The sequence below is a fragment of the Typopeltis vanoorti genome, chromosome 21 (assembly GCF_054136105.1).
Source record: "Typopeltis vanoorti isolate ZY-2024b chromosome 21, IOZ_Tvanoo_1.0, whole genome shotgun sequence".
NCBI classification, from domain to species: domain Eukaryota; kingdom Metazoa; phylum Arthropoda; class Arachnida; order Uropygi; family Thelyphonidae; genus Typopeltis; species Typopeltis vanoorti.
The window spans coordinates 102,641,013-102,663,969 of record NC_143569.1 but is presented as its reverse complement, the minus strand read 5'-3'; the positions used below and the strand labels follow the sequence as shown (position 1 = coordinate 102,663,969).

General features: G+C 34.2%; 1 protein-coding gene across 3 annotated transcripts; it reads left to right on the top strand.

The window, feature by feature from the left end:
- Nucleotides 1–515: 515 nt before the first annotated feature.
- Nucleotides 516–21,456, top strand: LOC150095163 (uncharacterized). Of its 3 annotated transcripts, none has more exons than XM_090411117.1 (4): nucleotides 516–600; nucleotides 16,815–16,924; nucleotides 17,082–17,224; nucleotides 17,375–21,456. In XM_090411117.1, the coding sequence occupies exon 4, from the start codon at nucleotides 17,864–17,866 to the stop codon at nucleotides 18,995–18,997; it is 1,134 nt and encodes a 377-aa protein (XP_090267243.1). In that variant the 5' UTR covers nucleotides 516–600; nucleotides 16,815–16,924; nucleotides 17,082–17,224; nucleotides 17,375–17,863; the 3' UTR covers nucleotides 18,998–21,456. The 3 variants fall into 3 exon arrangements, with proteins under 3 accessions (XP_090267243.1, XP_090267240.1, XP_090267241.1); XM_090411114.1 differs by having other exon boundaries at nucleotides 17,079–17,224; XM_090411115.1 differs by lacking the exon at nucleotides 516–600 and adding an exon at nucleotides 4,088–4,174 and having other exon boundaries at nucleotides 17,079–17,224.
- The last annotated feature ends 1,501 nt before the right edge of the window (nucleotides 21,457–22,957 follow it).

The following is a 22,957-nucleotide window of genomic DNA, read 5'->3' as shown; positions in this document are numbered from 1 at the left end:
TCATTTTATCAATAAGGATCTGGTCTTTTGTTCCTCTAGATCAGTGTTTCTCAACGTGGGACGTACGCCCCACGGGGGGGGGGATTTGAATATTTTGGGAGGCAATTAGAAACTGATGTTGTATTCGTCACCTCATCACTGATATACTCAAAACAAAAGACAAAACCATTGTCTTTTGTTAGGGGAATAAAATGTATTAGCTGATTTTCATTATTATTATTGAATGCCCACCTTCATGAACTCTAAGACTCTTCGTGGGAGACCCAAACTATCAGCACAATATCTATCGTAGCTGTTTTTTTTTTTTTTTTTTAATTTAAAATAGTTTAAATGTCAACACAGGGGTAAAAATAATAACTAAAATTAGCTTCTGGTATATAAACAAGGAAAATTTAGATGGAATTGCCATTACAAAATACTTTTTAAATTGTTAATTCTAGTGATAAAATGTATTCTGATTATCAGCGGAGTGCAAAAGTTTCGTTTTCTGTTTTGACGGCTGGCATGGGTGTGCGACTACATGTACACATGACGAGAGTAAAGCGTATCATAATGGCAGCATTGATGTATGCATATTGATTATTTACTTACGTTGAGGGCGTAAGTATTGAAATATATTTTCATGAATAAAGTTCATTGGATGCATTTAGTTGAAACTAAACGTGAATGTTATTTCATTAGTTACAATCCTGAAGTTTACATACATACATTTCCGAGTCACTATAGGGAAAATGAATATGTAAATATAGGTATTATTTCTGGGGAAACTCCCATGTACTCTTAAAAACTATTATTTTTATGGCTACTTTGTCTGCTTTTGTTTAGGAGTGCCCTTTTTTTTTAAATGTCATTGGCTTTTTTATCTACTTCTACTCAGGGTGACCACTCAGCAAAAATATTTAGTACAAAGTTATGCAGGAAAAAGGTACTAGATCTTAAAAAAAATACTAAATTTTTATTTGCTTTCGTTTCATTCACTCTATTTAGTGCATTTTACGGTATTACTACCTTATTATCATAGATGAACGCAATGTAAAACCGCTAACTTAACACATGTACGACATATATGAAAAAAAAAAAAGTCAAACCCACCTCACTGTAATCATCTAAGAGCTGCAGTAGTCAATCATCATAACAGAAGTCCCAATTGTATCTCTAGCACTTAACACGTGTATTAATTTACCATATAATTTTTGTCTCATTTTAGTGTTTAAAAAATGTAACATTAATATTATGACCTTTTTCTTGACTACTAGTATTAATAAATATATTAATAATCCTAGACGTCCTTATTAAGAAATAAACTGACAATAGCATCAACCTGTCAGTATATAGAAAACCTACTAACACTGGACGCTACTTTCATTTCGACTCATCTCACCACATATCCCAGAAACTCAGCATTATCCATATGCTCAAAAAAATAGCTATATGTACCACAGACCTTGGTGACCTACAAGAAGAATTAATGAAAATATCCAAAGATTTATCCCTAAATGGCTAACCTACAAGAATCATCAACAAAATTCTATTTAGTGACATACCTCAAAGACAACGAGATGAAACCCAATAGATCTGCTCTATAACAATTCCATTTGTTAGTGCCATATCCAGAAAATTAGCTCTTCTTCTAAAACCATATAATGTCAGAGTAACCTTCAAACCTATTGAGACCATTCAAAAGTTTATAAGATCACCAAAAGATAGCCATCCTTTCTACAAATACTATGGAGTTTATAGCATACCTTGTTCTTGCGGTATTAATTACATCGGACAGACATCTAGAAGTTTTGATACAAGAAAGAAAGAACACATAGACTATGTAAGGAATAACAGACAGGATATATCAGGCCTTTCTTCACACTTTGCCTCTACCAACCATAATATTGAATGGGATGTGAATCATATGCCCTACATAGAAGACAACTACCATTCCAGAACATTTAAAGAAGCTGCTACAGTTGCTCATTCAACAGGTAACTTAAATAAGAATCAAGGCCTAATCTTACCAGATATATGGAAAACTCTAATCAGATCATTTAACCAAAAAGAAATGAACTTTCATGAAAATTACATTAAATATCTCAACAAATAAAATGTTGCAGTTGCGACATGCATATTATATCATTTTATCACACACAGTGATAACTTTATATAATTTTTAGAATTGTCGATTAGTTTCCTAGTTTTTGTTACTTTGTATTGCTTATCGGTGTGTTCCTTTGAAAATGCTGACAGATATCAGTCAGTGAAACGTTGGATATTAAACTAATATTTACTTGACTAACATATTAAGTTTTAATTTATTAAGTTAAGTTATTAAATTTATTAAATTAAACATATTAAGTTAAGTTTTAATTTATTAAATTAAAGACTTAATTTAATAAATTAAATTAAGTCTTTCATTTATTAATTTAACATTACTCACAAGAAAAACACTGGAAGTATTTATTCATTATTTTTAACAGATTTTGCTAAATTAATTAACTCTTCAGAAATAGTAAAATCTGTAGCTGATAAATGTTTCAATTTTTCCTTTGTCAAAATTAGTCCATTCATCAAGGGAGTTTGTAGTTGATTTCTAATTTTATTCTTATTTATTTTCCCTGCTGAAAATATTCTTTCAGTTGCTGCTGATGAATGAGAGAGACACAGTAAAGCTTTAATATGGTGTTAAATTAGGAAACATTTGTTCTCCTACAGCATTTTTCATTTCAAAAACTTTATTCCAAAAAAAACATGAATTCTTGCCCATTTTTCAATGCTTTTACAGTTTTCAAAGTTGTTATTCTTTATGTACATTTTCTATGTCTAAAAACTGACCATTGTCGGCTGGATTTCTCTTTTCAGTGGGGTCCAAATCATGCTGTGCATCAATAAAAAGTGGTTATTCGTATTAAAATATTTAATTTTTCCACTTGTTTTCATTGTTGTAATGATCTTGTAACGCTGAGAAGTATTTGAATAGCAAAGAATATATTTTCATTGGCTAATACCAGTCAGATTGCATGAGTATAGGATCGGGGAGTGGAAGAGAAGGTTAGCGAACAGTGAGAAGGGGATAAAAAAAAAGAAAAATCATGTTTGTTTCACTGAATGTGACATATGGGGAGATGGGAGAAGAGAAAAATATTAAACTCATGTCTAACTCTCATATTGTTATTTTAATTATTATTATTATTATTCGGAAGGAAGGAAGTACTAGATCAGTTGATGAATGTACTAGAACACTAAAAATTTATAAAAAGTACTAGTGGTGGTCACCCTGCTTCTTCTGTTAGGGTGTTAAAAGCAGAGTGTGTGTGTAGGGGGGGGGGGGGGGCTTAGGCAATGTGGGTGAATTAATTTGGAAAAACCCAGGTTTTTTTTTTCTTTCACACACAAAGAAATATTAGAACACCACAATGTAGTCTACAAATTTCCCAAAAGATTGTGATATCACCTACAGAGGTCTTTATGGGCAAGACTACAAGAACATTTCCGTGACTGTGACATCCCTATTCCAGAACATTTAAACACTAAAAAATGCAACATCAAAAAGAAAAATAGAATACAAAGTACAGGGGAAACAGAAATAGCAGTTCACGCCCTTGAACAGAAACATGCCCCGCAAATTGACAAGGCCATCATAATAGACAGACAAGACAATGAAACAGTGCTTAGAATTTCAGAAACGATAGTCATAAAATGTGACGAGAACTCAATCAACGTCCACTGACCCTACATAATCTCCAAGTGTTGGGAGCTCCACAACATAAATATTAGGTCACAACTCTGACAATAGGTGATAACACAAACACTTCAAAGGCAGAAACACCAAGCTGACAACATCGCATCCACTTATTCCATAAGTTCAGATGATGACCTACACAGTCGAAATGGCTCGCACCCCATCAACCCTCTCCCCCGTCCCCTTTTCCCATAAACCCTTCCCCTTCCTCTAAAAAACAGTGTCTATTTTCAGCCCCCTTTTTCATTTTATCCCACCCTACAAAAAGAAGCGCTCTTCCCACCCTTAAAAATTATATCTATTATATAAAAAAAAAAAAACGGGTTTTTTTCAAATTAATTCTCCCACATTGCCTAAGTCCCCCCCTCCACTCCCTTTTTAATGCCATAACAGCAGACGTATGCACACGGCAGAAAGAAGACAGGAAACAACATCCAAGAAAAGGTATGTGCGAATTTTCTTGTATTATGCTACATATATTTGTCTCTAAAATACATCTGCAATGCCCTAAAAATTCTTGAGAAAAAAGCCAATGACATTAAAAAAAGGGCACTCCTGAACAAAAGCAGGCAAAATAGCCATAAAAATAATAATGAATATGTAATTTATATATTACGTGCAAATTAGTTTAGGAAGTTGATGAACTAAACATTATCATGTTTTAATTAAAGTATATATTATGATTTTATATTTCACTCAGGCTTCTTTATAGCGCTTTGGAAGTTATGTGGGCTAGCTGTTCACAAGCTCATCTTGATAGGGGTTTCGCCCTGCTATGGGATGAATAGTTGTAAAAACCTTACAGTGTTAGCTGATATCTTCACTGCCCATTGTGAAACTACATCCTCCTTAAGGGAGACCAGAAGTACCATCTAGAAAAAGTGAAAGAATCGACTCTCAATTCTAGCCATGGTTTCAATGTACAATAAATCTTGTTATTACCTGTCCAAATCAAGGTATCCAAGAACTCATCATGGGAGGATACCCTATACCACAGCTCACTAGCCATGCTACTTAATCCTCCATCTCTGCACATAATACTATCAACAAAAGGTTGATAACCCATCATTGGTGGTATTATGAATAGCCTCCTTGTACATAAAGATTGTTAACTTCACACAAGTTGTCTCAGCATCCCATAATTCAAAAACAGTATGGAGGGGTCACCACCCAACTGGTTTTAAGCTCTTTAGGGCTCATCACAATACTAGACTCAGCAAGATACCAAAGTAATAACTGTGCAGAAGTCATATAACTGAAAATATATCATGAAAATACTTCACACACAAACATTGTTTGCTGTTGGGAAAGAAAGTGAGATAACCCAGTGATAAACTTTTCTATAAATGACACAGAGCATTTGGTGATTAAGTTTTTTAACTTGTATATATATGCGTCTCCATAGCGCAATTGGAAGAATGATAGTATGTTGTGCCCTTCGATTGGAAAAGGCCTAAGTTAAAGTCTTGTCATGACAGGAGGAATCTTTATATGGACTTTTTCAATCGACGGTGAGTTAGCCGATCTCATACAGAGATAGCAGGGTTTTTTCTCCCGGAAACTCGGGTTTTAAGCACCTCCATAGCGCAGTTGGAAGAACAACGGTACATTGCGCCCTTCGATTGGAATAGGCCTAAGGTAGATTCTCGTTGCAACAAGAGGAAACTTTATGTAAACTTTTTCAATTTAAGGTGAGTTAGCTGATCTCATATGGAGGTAGCAGGGTTTTTTTTCTCCCAGAAACTCGAATTTTTCATCCTGCATACAGACAAATCGGCCCTTTAGAACACACGCAATTTACAGACAAAAAATTACTAGTTGTGGTGGCGTAGATGGTTGGTAGATGGCGTTGATAGAGATGATTGGTAGTAGAGGTTCGGTGTAGTACTAGGTTGAGACAGTTGTATAATAGTTGTCCTCCCGCGATGAGTCCTCGAACTCCTTGGAGGTGTCACGAATAATAATAATAATAATATAAAAAATATATAACTTCTGTATTGATTTAACCTTGATATCTTCCTCAATAAAGGTCAAAACTAGTCTAGGTAGTGATGCTTCCCACAGGGTTTTTGCATTATGGGATGCTGAGACAATTGATGTGAAGTCAGCAGCCTCTATATTCAAGTAGTTTTGAAGATACTTCACACAACTTTGTTTGCTTATGTTTGGCCAAAGCATTAAAACATTAATCTTTTATCAGAATTTCTTATCCAGTATAATAATACTTTATATAGACCTATCGCATTAACTAGCAGACTTTGTAAAATTACTGAAAGAATCATACACTTCAGGCTTATGCACTGGCTGACAAAAAATAAGAAAATCAACTACTACCAAACTGCCTATAGAACCTGTCATTCGACAAGAGATCAATTATTCCACTTCTGCCAAACAATAATAGACTCATTTCAGGAAAAACCAACAAAAAAGACAACTGCCATATTCCTTGATATGACTGCTGCTTTCGATCATGTTTGGAAAAAATTAATACAAACAGTACATGATATTGGAATTAGAGGAAACGCTTTAATATGGATGGCATTTAATCCAAATCTATGAGTTTCATATATACCAAAAAACTATCGACATAGATTCGTAGTTCTTGATCTTAGAGTTTTGCTTACTGGCAGTTGAACAACATGAGATTTGTATCCCCTTAATTATTATTAAGGATACCAGAAAAATAGCCGTTTGGCTTTCAATTTATGTTATAATATACAAACACACCTTTATGGCATTCGTATAGTAAAGGTATGCAAGTTCTTTTCACTTAAACCTTGTTGTCTTTCAGGTCTACCTACTCACTGATGAGACCTCAAAAAAAGTTGAAACCGGTCTGGGTAGCGACCTCTCCTCATAATGTAATTACAGTATTACATCCCTTAGGGGCTGTGTTTTTACATTATGAGAAAATATCAAGGATAGTGAGGGAGCTTGTTCCACCTTTGCTTCGAGTTGCCTTGGTGTTGTACTACCAAGTGGTCATTTACACTTGGATTCGCCAATAGTTTTTCGGTATATATGAAACTCATAGATTCGTAGTTCTCAATCTTAAAGTTTTGCTTACTGGCAGTTGAACAACAAGGGATTTGTATCCCCTTAATTATAATCTGCTTCTTTTTTTTTTTACTTATTTTTATGTTACTCCCACTCACGGAAAGTTATTTGTAAATCTGAAGTATGTTTTGTATCATGAGCAGCTAGGGAATTTTTTTTTTCCTATTTCTATCAATTATATTTTTTTTTTGTATTTTTCATTTATTTTTTACAGTCTGAAACTGCTCTAGAGATCAAACATGGAACTTTTTCAAGCCACTCAGGCCTCCATTGAGTGGGGAAGGTGTTTCACACTAGGCGATGCCATTCATCTCCCACCTAATGAAAATCAAAAACATCCATGCCCATGTCTGGATTTGACCCTGCAGTAGGTATGGTAACCATTCAGTGATCCAGCCTAGCAATATATTTGCTTCTGTACTATATTCACAGTGTAGTTGAATAAAAGAAAGGGCTACATTGTAATATTGGTGAACTTTGTAATATTAATGAAGCAAATTAGGCCAGATATGAACCTCTGACATCGATGAGAGAATAACTGACAGAGTAATAGACATGAAACAGTAGTGTTGATGTGGCATAGAAAGAGAAGGCATGCAATAAGATGTGCGCAATACTTGTTTCACTCCAGTGATCAGTGCTGGATTTATTTTATGCACAGGCTAGATAAGCTACAGCCACACATTACAAGGACCTCCACATCGGACCGCCGATGTGGAGGTCCCTGTGTAGAGATAAGCTTTACAAAACAACTCAATTATATGGGGTGAATGAAACTTTACACACAGCAATGCATAGTCTGTATTTGAGTTGTTGGTGAGCAGTTAGAATTGAAGGAAATACAAGAGGAACATCGTTTAATCAGGGGTAAAACAAGAATGCACATGATCTCCACTATCACTCATCTATGTGGATCACATTATGAAAGAATGTGTTATTAGGCTTGATATTAGAATTCAAGATGTCAAACTTAACTCTTTGCTTTATGCAGATGATGTTATACTCCTAAACACATCTAGAAGTATCTAGAAGAAGGGGGATGCTTAAGAGTCAAAGCTGTGTAACTGAGAGGAGACCTCCACATAAATTCACTAATGTCCAATCCTCACCTTCTCGTGTTGCACCCTGTTGGGTATCTACTTGGATACTGAACGAACAAGGATGGGCTGGCAATTTGGGATTTAGCCGACCAAATTGTATTCTTATTGGTTAAACCAAAATAAAAAATGATGTTACAACATGACAAAATTTCATGCCAGCTGGGGCGTCGCTCGGTTAAACAAGGCCCCCGTTGTTTTCGCCAGGGAACCAGGGCGAACAGCGAAAAGTCAGCTACTGGAACAAATCTGAAAACAAACCCCAACTCAACATCACCAGAGTTAAAGATCGGTACTATCAACGTAAGAAGCCTGAATGGCAAAGAAATGGAGCTAGCTGAGGAATTAGATAAGTACCAGATCGACATAATAGGGGTGACTGAAACAAAAATGACCAAAACTGGTGAGATCTTTCTGAGCAATAAATGCAAAATGTTATATTCAGGCAATGACAATCTAGGAAAAGAAGGAGTAGCCATAGTATTCAACACAAAATACGAGGCTAATCTTCTTGAATGGAAGTCACTCTCAAGTAGAGTAATGTGGGCAAATATGAGAATGGGGAACTGGATAATGAGACTTCTTTCTGCCTATAGTCCCACAGAAGGTTCTACTAAGGTAGAAGTGGAGGAATTTTTTGAAGCTTTAGAAAAAGCAACTGACACAATGAAAAATGAAAAGTTGGTCCTTGTTGGGGATCTAAATAGCAGTGTAGGAAATGATTGTGAGATATACAAAAATATTTTGGAAAAATTTGGAGAAAAGAGCAAAGCTAATAATAATGGCAAATATCTGTTGGATTTCTGCTCAGGACATGGACTGGTTATTACTAACACCATGTTCCAATATAGAAATGTGCACAAATACACATGGAGAGAAGAGGCTAGGAATAAGAAAAGTCTCATTGACTATGTTATTGTTGATAGTGATGTTTTCTCCCTGGTGCAGGACACCAGAGTGTACAGAGGATTTGAAATTGGAAGTGATCACTATTTAGTCTTGAGCAAGATAAAATTGAATTTCATATTGAAAAGAATAACATGTAAGAAAGTTTTAAAGCGAATAAAAGTTGAGCAGCTCTCAGATGTGAACTGTAGACTAAAATACACAAAGATTATTGAAGAAAAAATGAAAGAGTTTGAGAACAGGAATCAAACCTTGGAGATTCAGTGGCAAACTCTGAAGAAAACATTGATTGATTCTGCCAGAGAGGTATGTGCTGAGGCTGTCTGTAAGGATAAAAAAATCAGAACTCCCTGGTGGACACAGGAAGTTAAAGAGGCAGTGAAGGAAAAGAAGAAATCATATCAAAAGTTCCTGGCAAATAAGTCAGCTTTTGCTCTTAAAGAATACAGAGATAAATGTAAGAAAGCGAAACACTGTGTAAAACTAGCTAAACAAAAGTCATGGGAGGACTTTGGCAAGAACATAGAAAATAAATATCAAGAAGGTGGCAAAATATTCTGGAGGTTGTTGAAGAAGCTTAGGAATGGAGGAAAGAGTGCTGTAAAAGGAGTTAGAGATGATAAAGGTGACATGAAAACGGGAGAAAAAGATATCCTTGAAGTATGGAGTAATTACTTTGAAAAACTTCTAAATGAAACAAGCAGTGATGACAACATAGTGGTTAAAAACACTGACCAGGCATGCAGTCAAGAATACATATCCATACTTGAAGTAGAAAAAGCCATCAAAGGCTTGAAAGGCAGCAGGAGTAGATGATATTCGACCAGAAATGCTGAAGTATGGTGGTGTGAGAGTCGTACAGTGGCTTCACTGCATAGTTCAGAAGGCCTTAACAGAGGGACGAATTCCCGATGATTGGAGTAGAGCTCTCATAGTATCCATATATAAAAAGGGAAATAAAACTGCATGTGAGAATTACAGAGGTATTTTCCTACTGAGTGTTCCTGGCAAGATCTATGCAAGTATACCTGAGAAACAGTTGAGAAGAATTGTGGAAGAAAAGCTTGGTGAAGAACAAGCTGGATTCAGCCCAAATAGAGGCTGTCAGGATCAGATCTTCACTTTACGACAAATAGTCGAGAAAGCATGGGAATATAACAAAGATCTGTATTTAAGTTTTGTCGATTTGGAAAAGGCATATGACAAGGTGCCAAGAGAGAAGCTATTCAATACGCTGCAGTTATAGGGTGTCAATGGGGCATTATATCAAGCAATACTTAGTCTTTATTTGAGTTGTAAGTCAGCAGTTAGAATTGAAGGAAGTACAAGAAGATGGTTTAATGTTAAATCTGGTGTGAGACAAGGATGTACATTATCCCCTCTGTTATTCATTATCTATATGGATCACATTATGAAGGAAAGTGGTATTAAACATGATATCAAAATTGGAGATGTTAATGTCAGCTCTTTGTTTTATGCGGATGATGTTATACTTCTAAATAAATCCACTACAAGTCTGCAAGATTCTCTGACTAAATTGAATAGCTGTTGTAATAGATATGGTATGAAGGTCAGCAATAAAAAGACAAAGACAATGAAAATAGGCAGAATCATTGAAAATGTCAACTGTGTTGTGAATGGAGACCCTGTGGAACAAGTAAAACATTTCAGCTATTTAGGCACGATTTTTACTGAAGATGGTAAATTAAATATAGAAATAGACAACAGAATCAGCAAAGCTGGTATGGTGGGAAGTCAATTGAATAAATTCATATGGAATAAGAGAGAAATTAGTAGGAACACTAAATTAGCTGTATACAAAACAGTGTTCAAACCAGTTTTAACTTATGGATCTGAGAGCTGGGTCAGAAGTAAAACACTTGACCAAAGACTAGAGACCACAGATATGAGAGTCCTGACAAAGATTATACGCGTGAACAGATGGCATCAATGGCAATATCATATTAAAAACAAGGATATTAGGAAAGAACTTGACATTGTCCTCATCCAGGAATGTTAGCAGAGCTAATCTCAGGTGGTATGGTCACTTAAACAGAATGGGTGAGGAAAGATTAGCAAAACAAGTGTTCTCTGCCAGGTTGGCAGCAAAACGACCCAGAGGAAGACCAAGATATAGGTGGATTGATACGGTACAAAGTGCCTTAGACGATAGAAATATAAGATCTAATAATGTTGGAGTCTTGACAAGTAACAGACTGATTTGGAGGAAAATTGTAGATAGGAAATTAATAATGATGTAATTTTTTTTCATTTAGTACTATCATATCCTGTACACCCCTTGAGGGTACATAGCAGGAATTTGATGATGATGATGATGACAAATCTGGCCTAGAAAACTTCAGCTGCATTTTTTTTTTTTTTTTTTTTTTTTTTTTTTTTTTTTTATGAAGGTGGCAGGTTAAATCTGGAAATAGATCACAGAATAAGCAAAGCTGGTATGGTGGGCAGCCAGCTGAATAAATTTATATGGAATAAAAGAGAAATTAGCCAAAACATCAATAAAGACTTGATTTGATCAAAGACTGGGGACCACAGATATGAGAGTTCTGAGAAGAATTAGGGAGTGAACTGATGGCATCAATGGCAGAATCATATTAAAAATGAATTTGATGCCATGTTAGATAAGACAATATTGAAATGCTCGCAACTAACAGGCTGAATTGGAGGATAATTGTTGATAGGAAATTAATAATATTGTAAACTTAATCATGTTGTGCTGTCATAGTAACCTGAACACCCTTTGTAGGTACATATCATGAAATTGATGATGATGATGACAGCCTGGTTGGCCAAGTGGTTAGCATATCTGCTTTCCAGCCAAAAGGCTGGTTCAAATCCTGCTGTGGGCATGGATATTTTTGATTGTCTGTGATAGTACTAGTGGTGGTGGGCAGTAGCTGGAGATCAGGTTTTCCCAAATTGTGTCGCAGAACACCAGTGTTCCATGGAAAGTGAATAAGTGTTCCTTGACGTCAATAACCAAGCCTTGTATATTTAAACATGGAAGTAATTCGGGAAAGACAATACCGCTGTTTATGACTGGTCATAAAAATTGCCTGCAAGCCGATTACAACAATGGGCAGCTTATCCTCTGTTCTCAAAACTGAATGAAATAACACATGTATTGCAAATGTTAGTGACCAATCAGCAAGGAAGTATAAAGAAAATTATTCCACTGAAATTGAAGATCAAAATAGTCTGTATCCAGTTCTCAAATCTAATAATACTGAATACTTTCTTTGCAAGTTCGTGTTGTAGGGTGAAAGTGCTGGTTTCGAAACCGTAGTGTCATGATTTTTTTAAAGTAATAGGCCTACAGATTTAAATTTTAATATGAATAAGAGACAAGGGACTTTGCTTAATTTTGGTGTTAAGAAATCTCTTATTGAAGGTGTTTGTGATGCAACAGATAGTGATTCATCCACCTCCAGCCTACAAAGTTATCTCCAGGATGTTCAAAAGGAGGGAAATACTACCAGCACACAGGAGAAAAAGTCTGCATTCACTCGTATGTACTTATAATAATATTATAAATTTTTGGTGATCAGAATGGGATATGTCAATGAAAATTAGCACAAATTTATTTAATGATGTTGGCCTGAGGAAACTACAATATGCTACAAGATTTCATTAGTCCAGTGATTGATAACTGATTTAAATGTAATTTTATATTTGTCAACATATCACACCATATAAGTGTACTAATACTCTTTATGATTATGCCATAATTAAGTATTAATACATTACAAAATAACCAAGGTGTTCCGTGAAAATTTCAAGATTTGTGAAGTGTTCCATCTTAGGAAAAATCTGGGAATCGCTGATGTAGATGATTATGGTAGTGGTGGTTCGTGTGTGTCTTATAAGATTAATATTGAAGAGGTTTTTCATAAAATGGTGGGTGATCAGGGGAAAACAGGGGGTCATCTCCAGAAGCTGTATAAGGAGGAAGTGAGAAGCAAAATTTTTTGCATAGAGAGTTGTGAATGATTGAAATGCATTGCCTGAGAGCGTGGCATCGGAAGAGAATTTGAATGTGTTTAAGGCACAGTATGATGAGATGTGTGTATGACACCTCCTGAATGAGTCTGTGACTCCATTCACTCTTACGATAATAATTATTATTATTATTATAATTTAAAAGGAACTCTTAAAACACAAAGTCGTGTTGTAGAATATTGGCCATCCATATTCTTGGAATTTTTAAACTATCATTATTGTTAAGATTAAGGGAGTTGATAAGAATTTCACAGACCTTTTTAAATTGCATTTATATCACATTTTGGTATAAATGCAATTTATACAATAATACATTGGTATAAATGCAATTTATATCACCAATATGCAATTTGGTGATACAATGAACACTCACCTTTCCAGTCAAGTCTGTATAGAGGATTCAGAGCATGATCAGATAGACCAGATTTACCATAGTTATTAAATTTAATGTATTGTGTATGTTCCTTTTTTCTTTTAGGAATAGTTCATCCTGTTTCACCTATATAAGGCATATTACAGGTAGTACACTGAATATGGTATACTCCAGGGTAGGCCAATGGAAGAAGTGAAGCCTTGGAGGAGTTGAATAAGTTCTTTAATTTGGAGAAGGCTTAAAGTTGGCATTAGGGTTGTATTTCTGTAGTATTCTGTTTATTTTATCTCATATCCCTTTAATGTATGGGATGGCTATGCTTTTATTAGAATCTACTTATTTTTATTATTATATACTTAAAATAAATGAAACTAGAGCACATTGCTCAAAAGTTTCTATATAAAAGTTAACAATTGGAACAGGGGGGGGGTTAATGGCAAGCCCATGGCTGTGCCTTTTATTTGCAGGTAAACAATATTTTGCCATACAAAATAATGAGAATACATTAGTAAAGAGCACCATGGTATCAGGCAGGAATTAGTCCTGTAAAAGAAGAATTGTCATTGATTGGGACATTTGTGAAAAGGGTAGAGATGTCAAAATTGACTAATAAGGACTGACGAATCATGCTACACCATATACTGAGCAGATGGGCAGGTGTGGGTATGGTGGATGCCTGGTGAGCATCTCTTACCAGAGTGCACAACCCTAACTATGAAATTTAGAGGCGGCAGAGTGATGGTATGGTGCTGTTTTTCCAGATTCAGCCTCGACCTCTGTTTGTGGTGCCATGAACATTCAAATCTGAGTGGTATCTGAACATTCTGGATAATGCAATGCTTCCTACTTTGTGTCAGTTTCTATGGAACTAGCCATTGTCTCTTTCGACAAGACAATGCACCATGTCATAAGGCTGCTGCAACTGCATGCGTTGTGGACACGAACATCACCACAATTTACTGACTTCCATTGAGCCCTGATCTCAATCCTATTGAACATCTGTGGGATGAAAACTGGAGCCTCGTGTGTGGTCCAGGGTCATCTGCCCTACAACTTTTCGGTACCTGATTACATGCCTACAGGAAGAATGGTCCAAAATTCCCATTGATTGCTACCATATGCTTGGTTGTAGTCTCCATAAGTTTATCAAAATGAGTGCAGATCACCATGTACTATTAAAGGAAAGGATACATACATCGCTAACATTTTTTTTTTTTTTTTAATAGCTGATGACAGTCAACTTTGCATTACTGGATAAAGGCCTAAACTTCGCAGTAGCACCTAGAACTGCTAATAAACTGGATGCTATATACCACATAGAAAGAGGCATTAAGTCTCTTCCAAATAATGTAGCTGATAAAATTCATTTAGAAATCAACAATGTGTTGAATAAAAAGAAAACCATATGTAGCAATCTTACAAAAGCAAAATTAGCAGCAGTCAAGTCATTAAAAGCTAATCAAGATATAATTATAACAAAATCAGACAAAGGTAATGCACTGGTCGTCCTTGACAGATCTACTCATATCCATCAGATGAATCAACTAGTCTCTGATAACAGCACACCTATCAGCTTGTAAACTATGATCCGATGAACAGGATAAAAGAAAAAAACTGTAAAATTACTTAGGTCTGTCACTTCTTGGCCATCAGACCCTGTTAAAAAACTTATACCCCATTACACCCATTTTCCCAGAATATATAGTGTTCCTAAAGTACACAAATAAAATGTTCTGCTTTGAGGGAATAGACAGCCCTTATTATCACTTAGCCAAGAAATTAGCATCAATACTGAAGGAGTTGGTGGGTCATTCCCCCTCCTATATAAAGAATACACACAACATTTTAGAAACAAAATTAAAAACATAAAACTAGGCAAATATGATTTATTAGTCAGTTTTGACATTTCTGCCCTTTCACTAATGTCCCAATCAGTGTCTCTACAAAACAAATTTCCACCCGACATTATGGCTCTCTTTGTTCATGTACTATATTCTGGTTACTTCGTGTGGCAAAATAAATTTTACCTACAAAAAGAAGGTATGGCCATGGGCTCACCTCTATCCCCCCACTTGCTAACTTTTATATGGAAGCTTTTGAGCAATGTGCTCTTGATTCCTTTACTCTAAAACCTACAGTTTCGCTTAGATACATTGACAATATTTTCGTTATCTGGCCACACAGTCACTAAACTTTAAACACATTCCTTAGCCACCTGAACAAATAACATGAACACATACAATTTACTATTGAAATTGAAAATCAGAACTCGCTCCCTTTCCTGGATACACTAGTCACACATCTTCCCTCATGCTGTCTATCCTTCACTGTTTACCACAAACCTACATTACTGGCCAATACATACATGTTAATTCATATCAACACCCTTCACAAAAATTTGGAGTAATTAACACCCTCAAAAACAGAGCTATAACAATTTGCTCTAATGAACAAGCTCTTAAGAAAGAATTAAAAATTATCAGCAATACATTTATAAATAATGGCTATAGCAAAAATACTGTTAATAAAGTTCTTCATAAAACTTCATCAAAAAATAATAGAGATTAGAGTAAAGCATAGCTATCCCATACATTAAAGAGTTATCACAAAAAATTAATATAATCCTACACCATTATAATCTTAATGCCACTTAAAAAACATATTCAGCTCCTCCAAGGATCCACTCCCCTCCATTGGCACATCCTAGAGCTTATTGCATCTATTGCACCTGTAACTTAACTTATGTTGCGGAAACTAGATGTACAATCCCTATCCGTAAAAAAAGAACACAAACGACACATTAAATTTAACAATTTTGATGAAGCAGGCCTCTCAGATCATGCTCTTAAAACTACACCAAATTGATTGAAAAAGTACTTGCTCGTTCATACAAAAACCTGGTATGAACGGAAATTTAAAGAAGCCTCTGAAATTTTGATTAACAACCACCCTAATCATAACAATGGTGGTGGCATAAAAATCTCAAGAATTTGGATGGCACACATTCAGCCCACTTAGTTTCCAGCAAATCTTGACTTTAGGACTCTAAGCAATTTTTTCAGGTTTTATTGGCCACTATATATACCATATGATTGTAATTAATATGTATACTTATATGAGAAAATTTTTATTTATTTATTAATATTTTGCTCTCCAAACTAATTTAATTTTGTAACCTAATAGATAATAATAATAATAGAACTCTAGCTTTGATGTAGTAAGTTTTTTTTTTCTTGCCAGAGGTCAGGCCAATAGTTGTAATGGTTAGTCAGTAACTTTAGCATGCCATGTAGATTGTAATGCAGCTTGTTTCTTTGTATATATGTGTATACTCCAGATGATGACCTTAATGTGAAGGTAGAAATGTTGAGTGTTTATTTTGGTTTATATTAAACTAAAGTTTTACTCCAACATGGTAGATATGTCTTCAAGTTTCATAATGTATTCTGATCACTGTGTAAGCATGAAGGAAAGGAAACAGTATTACATATTCCTTTTGTTTTTTGTGTTAATTTAAAGAAATCATCATATGCTAATAATAGTAATATATAAATAAATCAATAAATTATTATAGTAGCAAGGATTATTATTTATTATTATTATTATTATTATTATTATTATTATGTGACAGCTCCAGGGAGTCCAAAGACTCATTGAGGAAAAGTGTGCCAACAGCATCGAATGATTGATCCCTTTCCAACTGCTAACTGCACTTACTTTCCAAAACTGGACATGTTTTAGGTAATTATTTTTGTTAAAAGGCAAAATCAAAGCTTCACAGCTTTCATATACATTATTTAATTTAAATAAAAAAAAATAAGTAAAGTAATAAATCATTAAAAAAACTACTAAAAGTAGACTCATACTCTAGCTAGCTTTTTTTTTTTTCTTTCAGTAGAATCTATCAAGAATATAGTATGATTGCAAGACTTGATATGTGAGACCCGAAACCAAAATCCTGCTCTTATCATCATACTACGGTGATAAGAATCTTTATTAGCATAAATTTGAAATTTAGAAGACATCTTGCAAGTGATCAAGGTAACCCATGTTTGTTTATATCATTACATTCATATGTCAGTATCATTTAATCTTTTAGTGATTTCCCCTCTACTGGCCACTCCTTGAGTGTGGCATCAAGAATTTGATGGTGAGGAGGACTTACTTATGTATGTTTTTATTTTTTTTCAGGGAATAGATGGCAAGTCTGCACATAGCAAGGGAATTTGGATTGGAAGTAACTGGGCAGCTCTACTTTAACCATATCTGACTTGATATATACTGCACATGCATCTGCTTTTTTTTTTTTTCATCCAGTAATTCTGTTGGTTGAAAAATGAATAGTATTTGCTAGAATTAGGTCTGAAGAAATATTCAAGCTTCATTAATAAGCAGTATGACAATCACTTAGGTGATGAATGTTACCAAGAAAATATCATTAAAAAAGAAACTCCATGTTTATTTTTACAGTTTCACTGAAACTGTATAATATTCTTTATAATCATGTATGGCTTGTTCTGAATAACCAATGAAACACATGATTGAATGGATTATTAGAAAAAATTCTAATAGGAGAGGAAAGTTTTATGCTCATTCCTGCCATTTACAGGGAGTGGATATAAAACTTGGAAAAAATCACAGTAACTAAAATGATCTCCAGTATTTCAATTATGTGGTTAAATGCTTCCACACTCAAGTAACCCTACAATCTATTTAGTTCTTAAAAAAAATTCATATGTGATGGAACTTTCATCATCATGTCATGCAGAAATACATTTATTAGATACTACTCGAGAGAAAACCTGTATTTGTGAAATATGTAAGAAATCATTTTTGCATTCAAGTAAGCTGAGGAGACATTTATTAACACATACTCAAGAGAAACCATTTTCATGTGAGACATGTGGCAAGGCATTTTCTCAGTTGGGTACTCTGAAAAGACATTTATTAGTTCATACACAAGAAAAACCATTTTGTTGTGAATCATGTGGCAAGACATTTTCACAATCAGCTAAACTGAAAAATCATGTATTAGTTCATGCTGAAGAAAAACTTTCTTGTGAAACATGTGGCAAGCCATTCTTGAGAATGGATACACTGAAAAGACATTTATTAATTCATACTCAGGCAAAACCTTTTTTGTGTGAAACCTGTGGTAAAATCTTTTCACAATCTGCTAAGTTAAAGAAACATTTATTAGTTCATAGCCAGAAGAAACCTCTTTCTTGTGACACATGTGACAAGTCATTTTTGGAGTCATGGGAACTGAAACGACATTTATTAGTTCACACTCAGGAGAAACCTTTCTCTTGTGAAACATGTGGCAAGTCGTTTTCTTGGTCTAACAATTTGAAACAACATATTTTGGTTCACACTCAGGAGAAACCTTTTTCTTGTGAAGCATGTGGCAAAATGTTTTCGCATTCGGGTAATCTGAAAAAACATTTATTAGTTCATACGCAGGAAAAACCATTTTCTTGTGACACATGTTTTAAGGCATTTTCACAATCAAGTGCTCTAAAAAGACATCTATTGTTTCATACACGGGTGAATCCTTTCTCATGTGAAACCTGTGGCAAGACATTTTCAGAATCAGGTCATCTGAAAACACATTCAGTAGTTCATACTCAAGAAAAGCCCTTTCGTTGTGAAATATGTGGTAAAGTTTTTTCATTATCAGGTAATCTGAAAAGACATTCATTAGTTCACACTCAGAAAAAATCCTTTTTATGTGAAACTTGTGGAAAGGCATTTTTACGATCAGGTGATCTGAAAACACATTTATCTTTTCATACAAAGAAAAAGACTTTTTAATTCACATTCAAGTGATCTAACAAGTTTGACTAACACCCAGGTGAAACTTTTTGTGAATGTGAAATATGATAAGTCACATTTGGAAATAGATGGCTTAATATTTTCTTCAGTAATGAAGAAAATATCAATTTCTTGTTACACATATGGTAGACTGTATGTGATCACCATTTTTGGACATATAACCTTAACCATCCAAATGGCTATGTAAATGAAATGTTATCATTTAAATTATGCTTCATATCCATATTATTAGTTAAATTATGCTTGCTTCATATCCATGTTATCAGTTAAATTATGCTTGCTTCGTATCCATGTTATCAGTTAAATTATGCTTGCTTCATATCCATGTTATCAGTTAAATTATGCTTGCTTCGTATCCATGTTATCAGTTAAATTATGCTTGCTTCATATCCATGTTATCAGTTAAATTATGCTTCATATCCATGTTATTTTAATGAACACTTCACATCCATGTAAGTATTGATATATAAACATCTCGGTGCCAGTATAGTGGTTAAGGGATATTTTATTATCAACAGACCTCTGTGAAGTCAAGAGACTCATCATGGGATGTCCCACTCGCAACTCTGCACAGCTCATCATACTTGATTTAAATATTCATTATTCCTGCACTCATCACATTTTCAAGCAATCTAATCTCACCACTGTCCATGCAAAACAATTTATTCTCTCTATTCCATCATCAGCTCCAGATCTTTCCTCTCCTCTAAAATATCCTCACTAAACGTACTCTGCATCCAATCATTGCTTCCTACATTTTAAAATCTCAGAGTTTGCAACATTAAACAGACATCTTTACCCACTCACAATCAGAAAGTCAGTTTTGGTCCTCTCTACTTCTCATAACTGTATTCAGATACACCAAATGTTAATGATATGCTGATGTCATTAACTCTTTCATTACTAGTTATCTATCAGCCATTTTCTTCAAACTTGGTATATTATTTGTTTAATTTGATTTATTAAATCTCATTTAACGAGCTCTTCCTTTTTCTATCTTCTAAAGCAATGCTTCTCCACTGCTGGTTCATGGATCTATTAGTTATTATTTATTGCATCCCTATGAAGTCTGGAGACTCACTACAGGAGACCAAAATCAACCATCATAAACACAGATAATCCTGTTGTACCTTTCATTGAATTCATTCACCATCAGATAATTCAACTAATTCAGGCAATCCATTTCACTCACTAACCATTCCCCATGCAAAAAATCTGGTAAACATATCCCTACTAATGACACTCTTACACAACTTCCAAGGGTGGTCCAAGTTCACTGACTATTTTTCATAATTGAAAATTTTTCCTTCCCTCAATTTTATAAAAAAATCTAATATCTTAAACATTTCTGTCATGCCCCTCTTTTCTGATTATCAACTAAACTTTGAACCTACAAACCTTTAATCTATTCTCATAAGAAGTATTCCATTCCATATACCTATTACCATCTTGGTCACTTGTCTCTGAATCTTTTAGACCACCTCCTGGTCCCCAGGAAACCAAGGTGATCTGTGTGCAGTACTCAAGATGTATCCAAACATAGCCTTAGAAAGAAGGATAGTAACTGCCTTATCTCTACTTGTTAGCATGTTTTTCAAAATTTAAGTAATTCATTCATCTGTTTTACCAACTTTTGTAATATGCTTTCTGAACTTCAACTCTTTCTCCACCATTCTCCACAAGGTTCCTCACCTCATCAATTTCCTGTAATCCTAGTACCATCAACATGATATGCAGTATTTACCATTATACTTTTAAGTATGTAATCTGTTCAACCCAAAGTGCATATAACCTTACATTTGACAACATTAAATTGACAATCATTATCCTTTGCCCACAATGCCAGTTTATTTAAATCATCCTGCAGGATATCTTTATCGCCCTCCAGTTTTGCATCATCTGCAAACAATTTGATATCTCATCCTTTTAATCTTTTCCTATGTCATTAATATAAAAATTAAAAGATAGTGCACTAGTATAGAACCCTCAGGCACTTCATTATCATCCTCATTCTCTCAGATTCACCTCTACCATATAATATTTTTTTTCATGTTATATTAAACTTTCAAATTATGTTTCCTTGGTATTTAAATTCATGCTAACATTAAGCTTTCAGATGGAACACATTGTGTCAATGTATTTATTTAATGCTTCAGTCTTTTTCTGAAGTGTTGAAGACAAAGCTTGCAAATTTGAAAATCATATGCAGTAAATGGGGATGATCTTGTATGATTATATCAGAAACAGTAGATTGGGAGCAGGGCTTTTTTGTAAATCTAACATAACCTGTGTCAAAATTGCATGTTTTCATTATAATATATTATTTTAATGAATATTCCATGCTTTAATTGAGCTTCACTAAATCTTGAAGAAACACTATGTAAACACCTTTATGACTTGAATTATTTGATAAATTTGGTGAGTGCTATAATTGTTCACCAGATTTTTGTCATCTCTAAATTTGTGAAATATGTTTTGTAGCACTTTTCAATTCTACAGATTTCCATATTCAGTTAATTATTATTATTACTTGACACCTCCATTGAGTCTCATCGAGGGAGGGCTCCTAGTCAACAACTCTTCATCTCCATCATTCAATCTACAGCAAACTGCACTACACCAACACGATCTACTGTCCACCATCACTAGTATTTTCACAGATAATCACAAACATCCATGCCCACAGCAGAATTCAAACCTGTAGCCATTTGACTGTAGAGTGGATATGCTAACCACTCAGCCAACCAGGCCAGCTATTTCTTTAAGTAAAGAAATTTTTCTTATTGTGTTTTTTGAAAAACTTGACTCCTTCCATGTAAAGACTGTTTGGAGATTTATATTCTGTTTTTCCTGTTGGATGGAGTTGATTTTAACATGAAATTAAAATAACTAAAGTTTGCTTCAGTTTTGGTATAAACATGACTTTATTATTGCTGTTTGGCATATGGATATTAATAAACATGTAATTCACTGAAATATTGCCATTTTAAAACCTGCAGGAATGGGACAGAAGTGTATTTGCAGATTTAAGAAACTAGATGATTTTGCTCTAATCTGACTGATTTCAGTAAGGAGGAAATCATTACTGTCATATACTGCATTGTAAAACATAAGATACTAGTTCACTGCACTGCAGCTTTTATTGTGTGTTATAGCATTTATTGTGTATATATATATATATATATATATATATATTCTTAGTTAGGTAAGAATTTCAAGTTTATTTTTACATTAATTTCTGTAACTGATAATTCTTGAAATAACTGTTCATAATGACAAAGTATGAAAGTATATTCAATAAACTGTAATGTAGTTAATTGCAACACAACAAATTATCTTAATATTTGGCAGAGTAGTTAATCTTTCTCAAACTGCATATGCTGATGTATAAATATTTCTCAACCTACTTTATGCATGTAATATTTTATCTTAACAAATATAAGAATGCTAGAATTGGTAGTTTGTAGCATGACAAATTTAAACCTGTATAACAACTGAGTGAAGCGATTTTATAGCATTTCTCCTAGTGAAATAAAATAAAGAAGCAAGGGCTGGGGGGTATACATACTGTATATAATTTTATAATATACATAAAAATTACAAAATTCAGAAACTAAATAATGGAAATTTAATATTATACCTTAAAGCATTATTTTAACATTGTGCTGAACTTCCCTGATTCATAGGTAGAAACCTCATGTTCAGTTAACCTCTATTTCTCCTAAACATTTGTTTTTCCTCACTTCAAGGAATGAGTGGGAAATTAAATACTGTGCAACCATTTCTGTCTACTTTCCATATTTCAAAAAGATGTCATAAGAGTCTTTGTAATAATTCAGGAGTATTTATATTAAAAAAAAACTTTAATAAACTACTAACCATAACAAACTAATAACATAACATTATCATTTTATATCTTTTGTACCTTTTCGCTGGAGA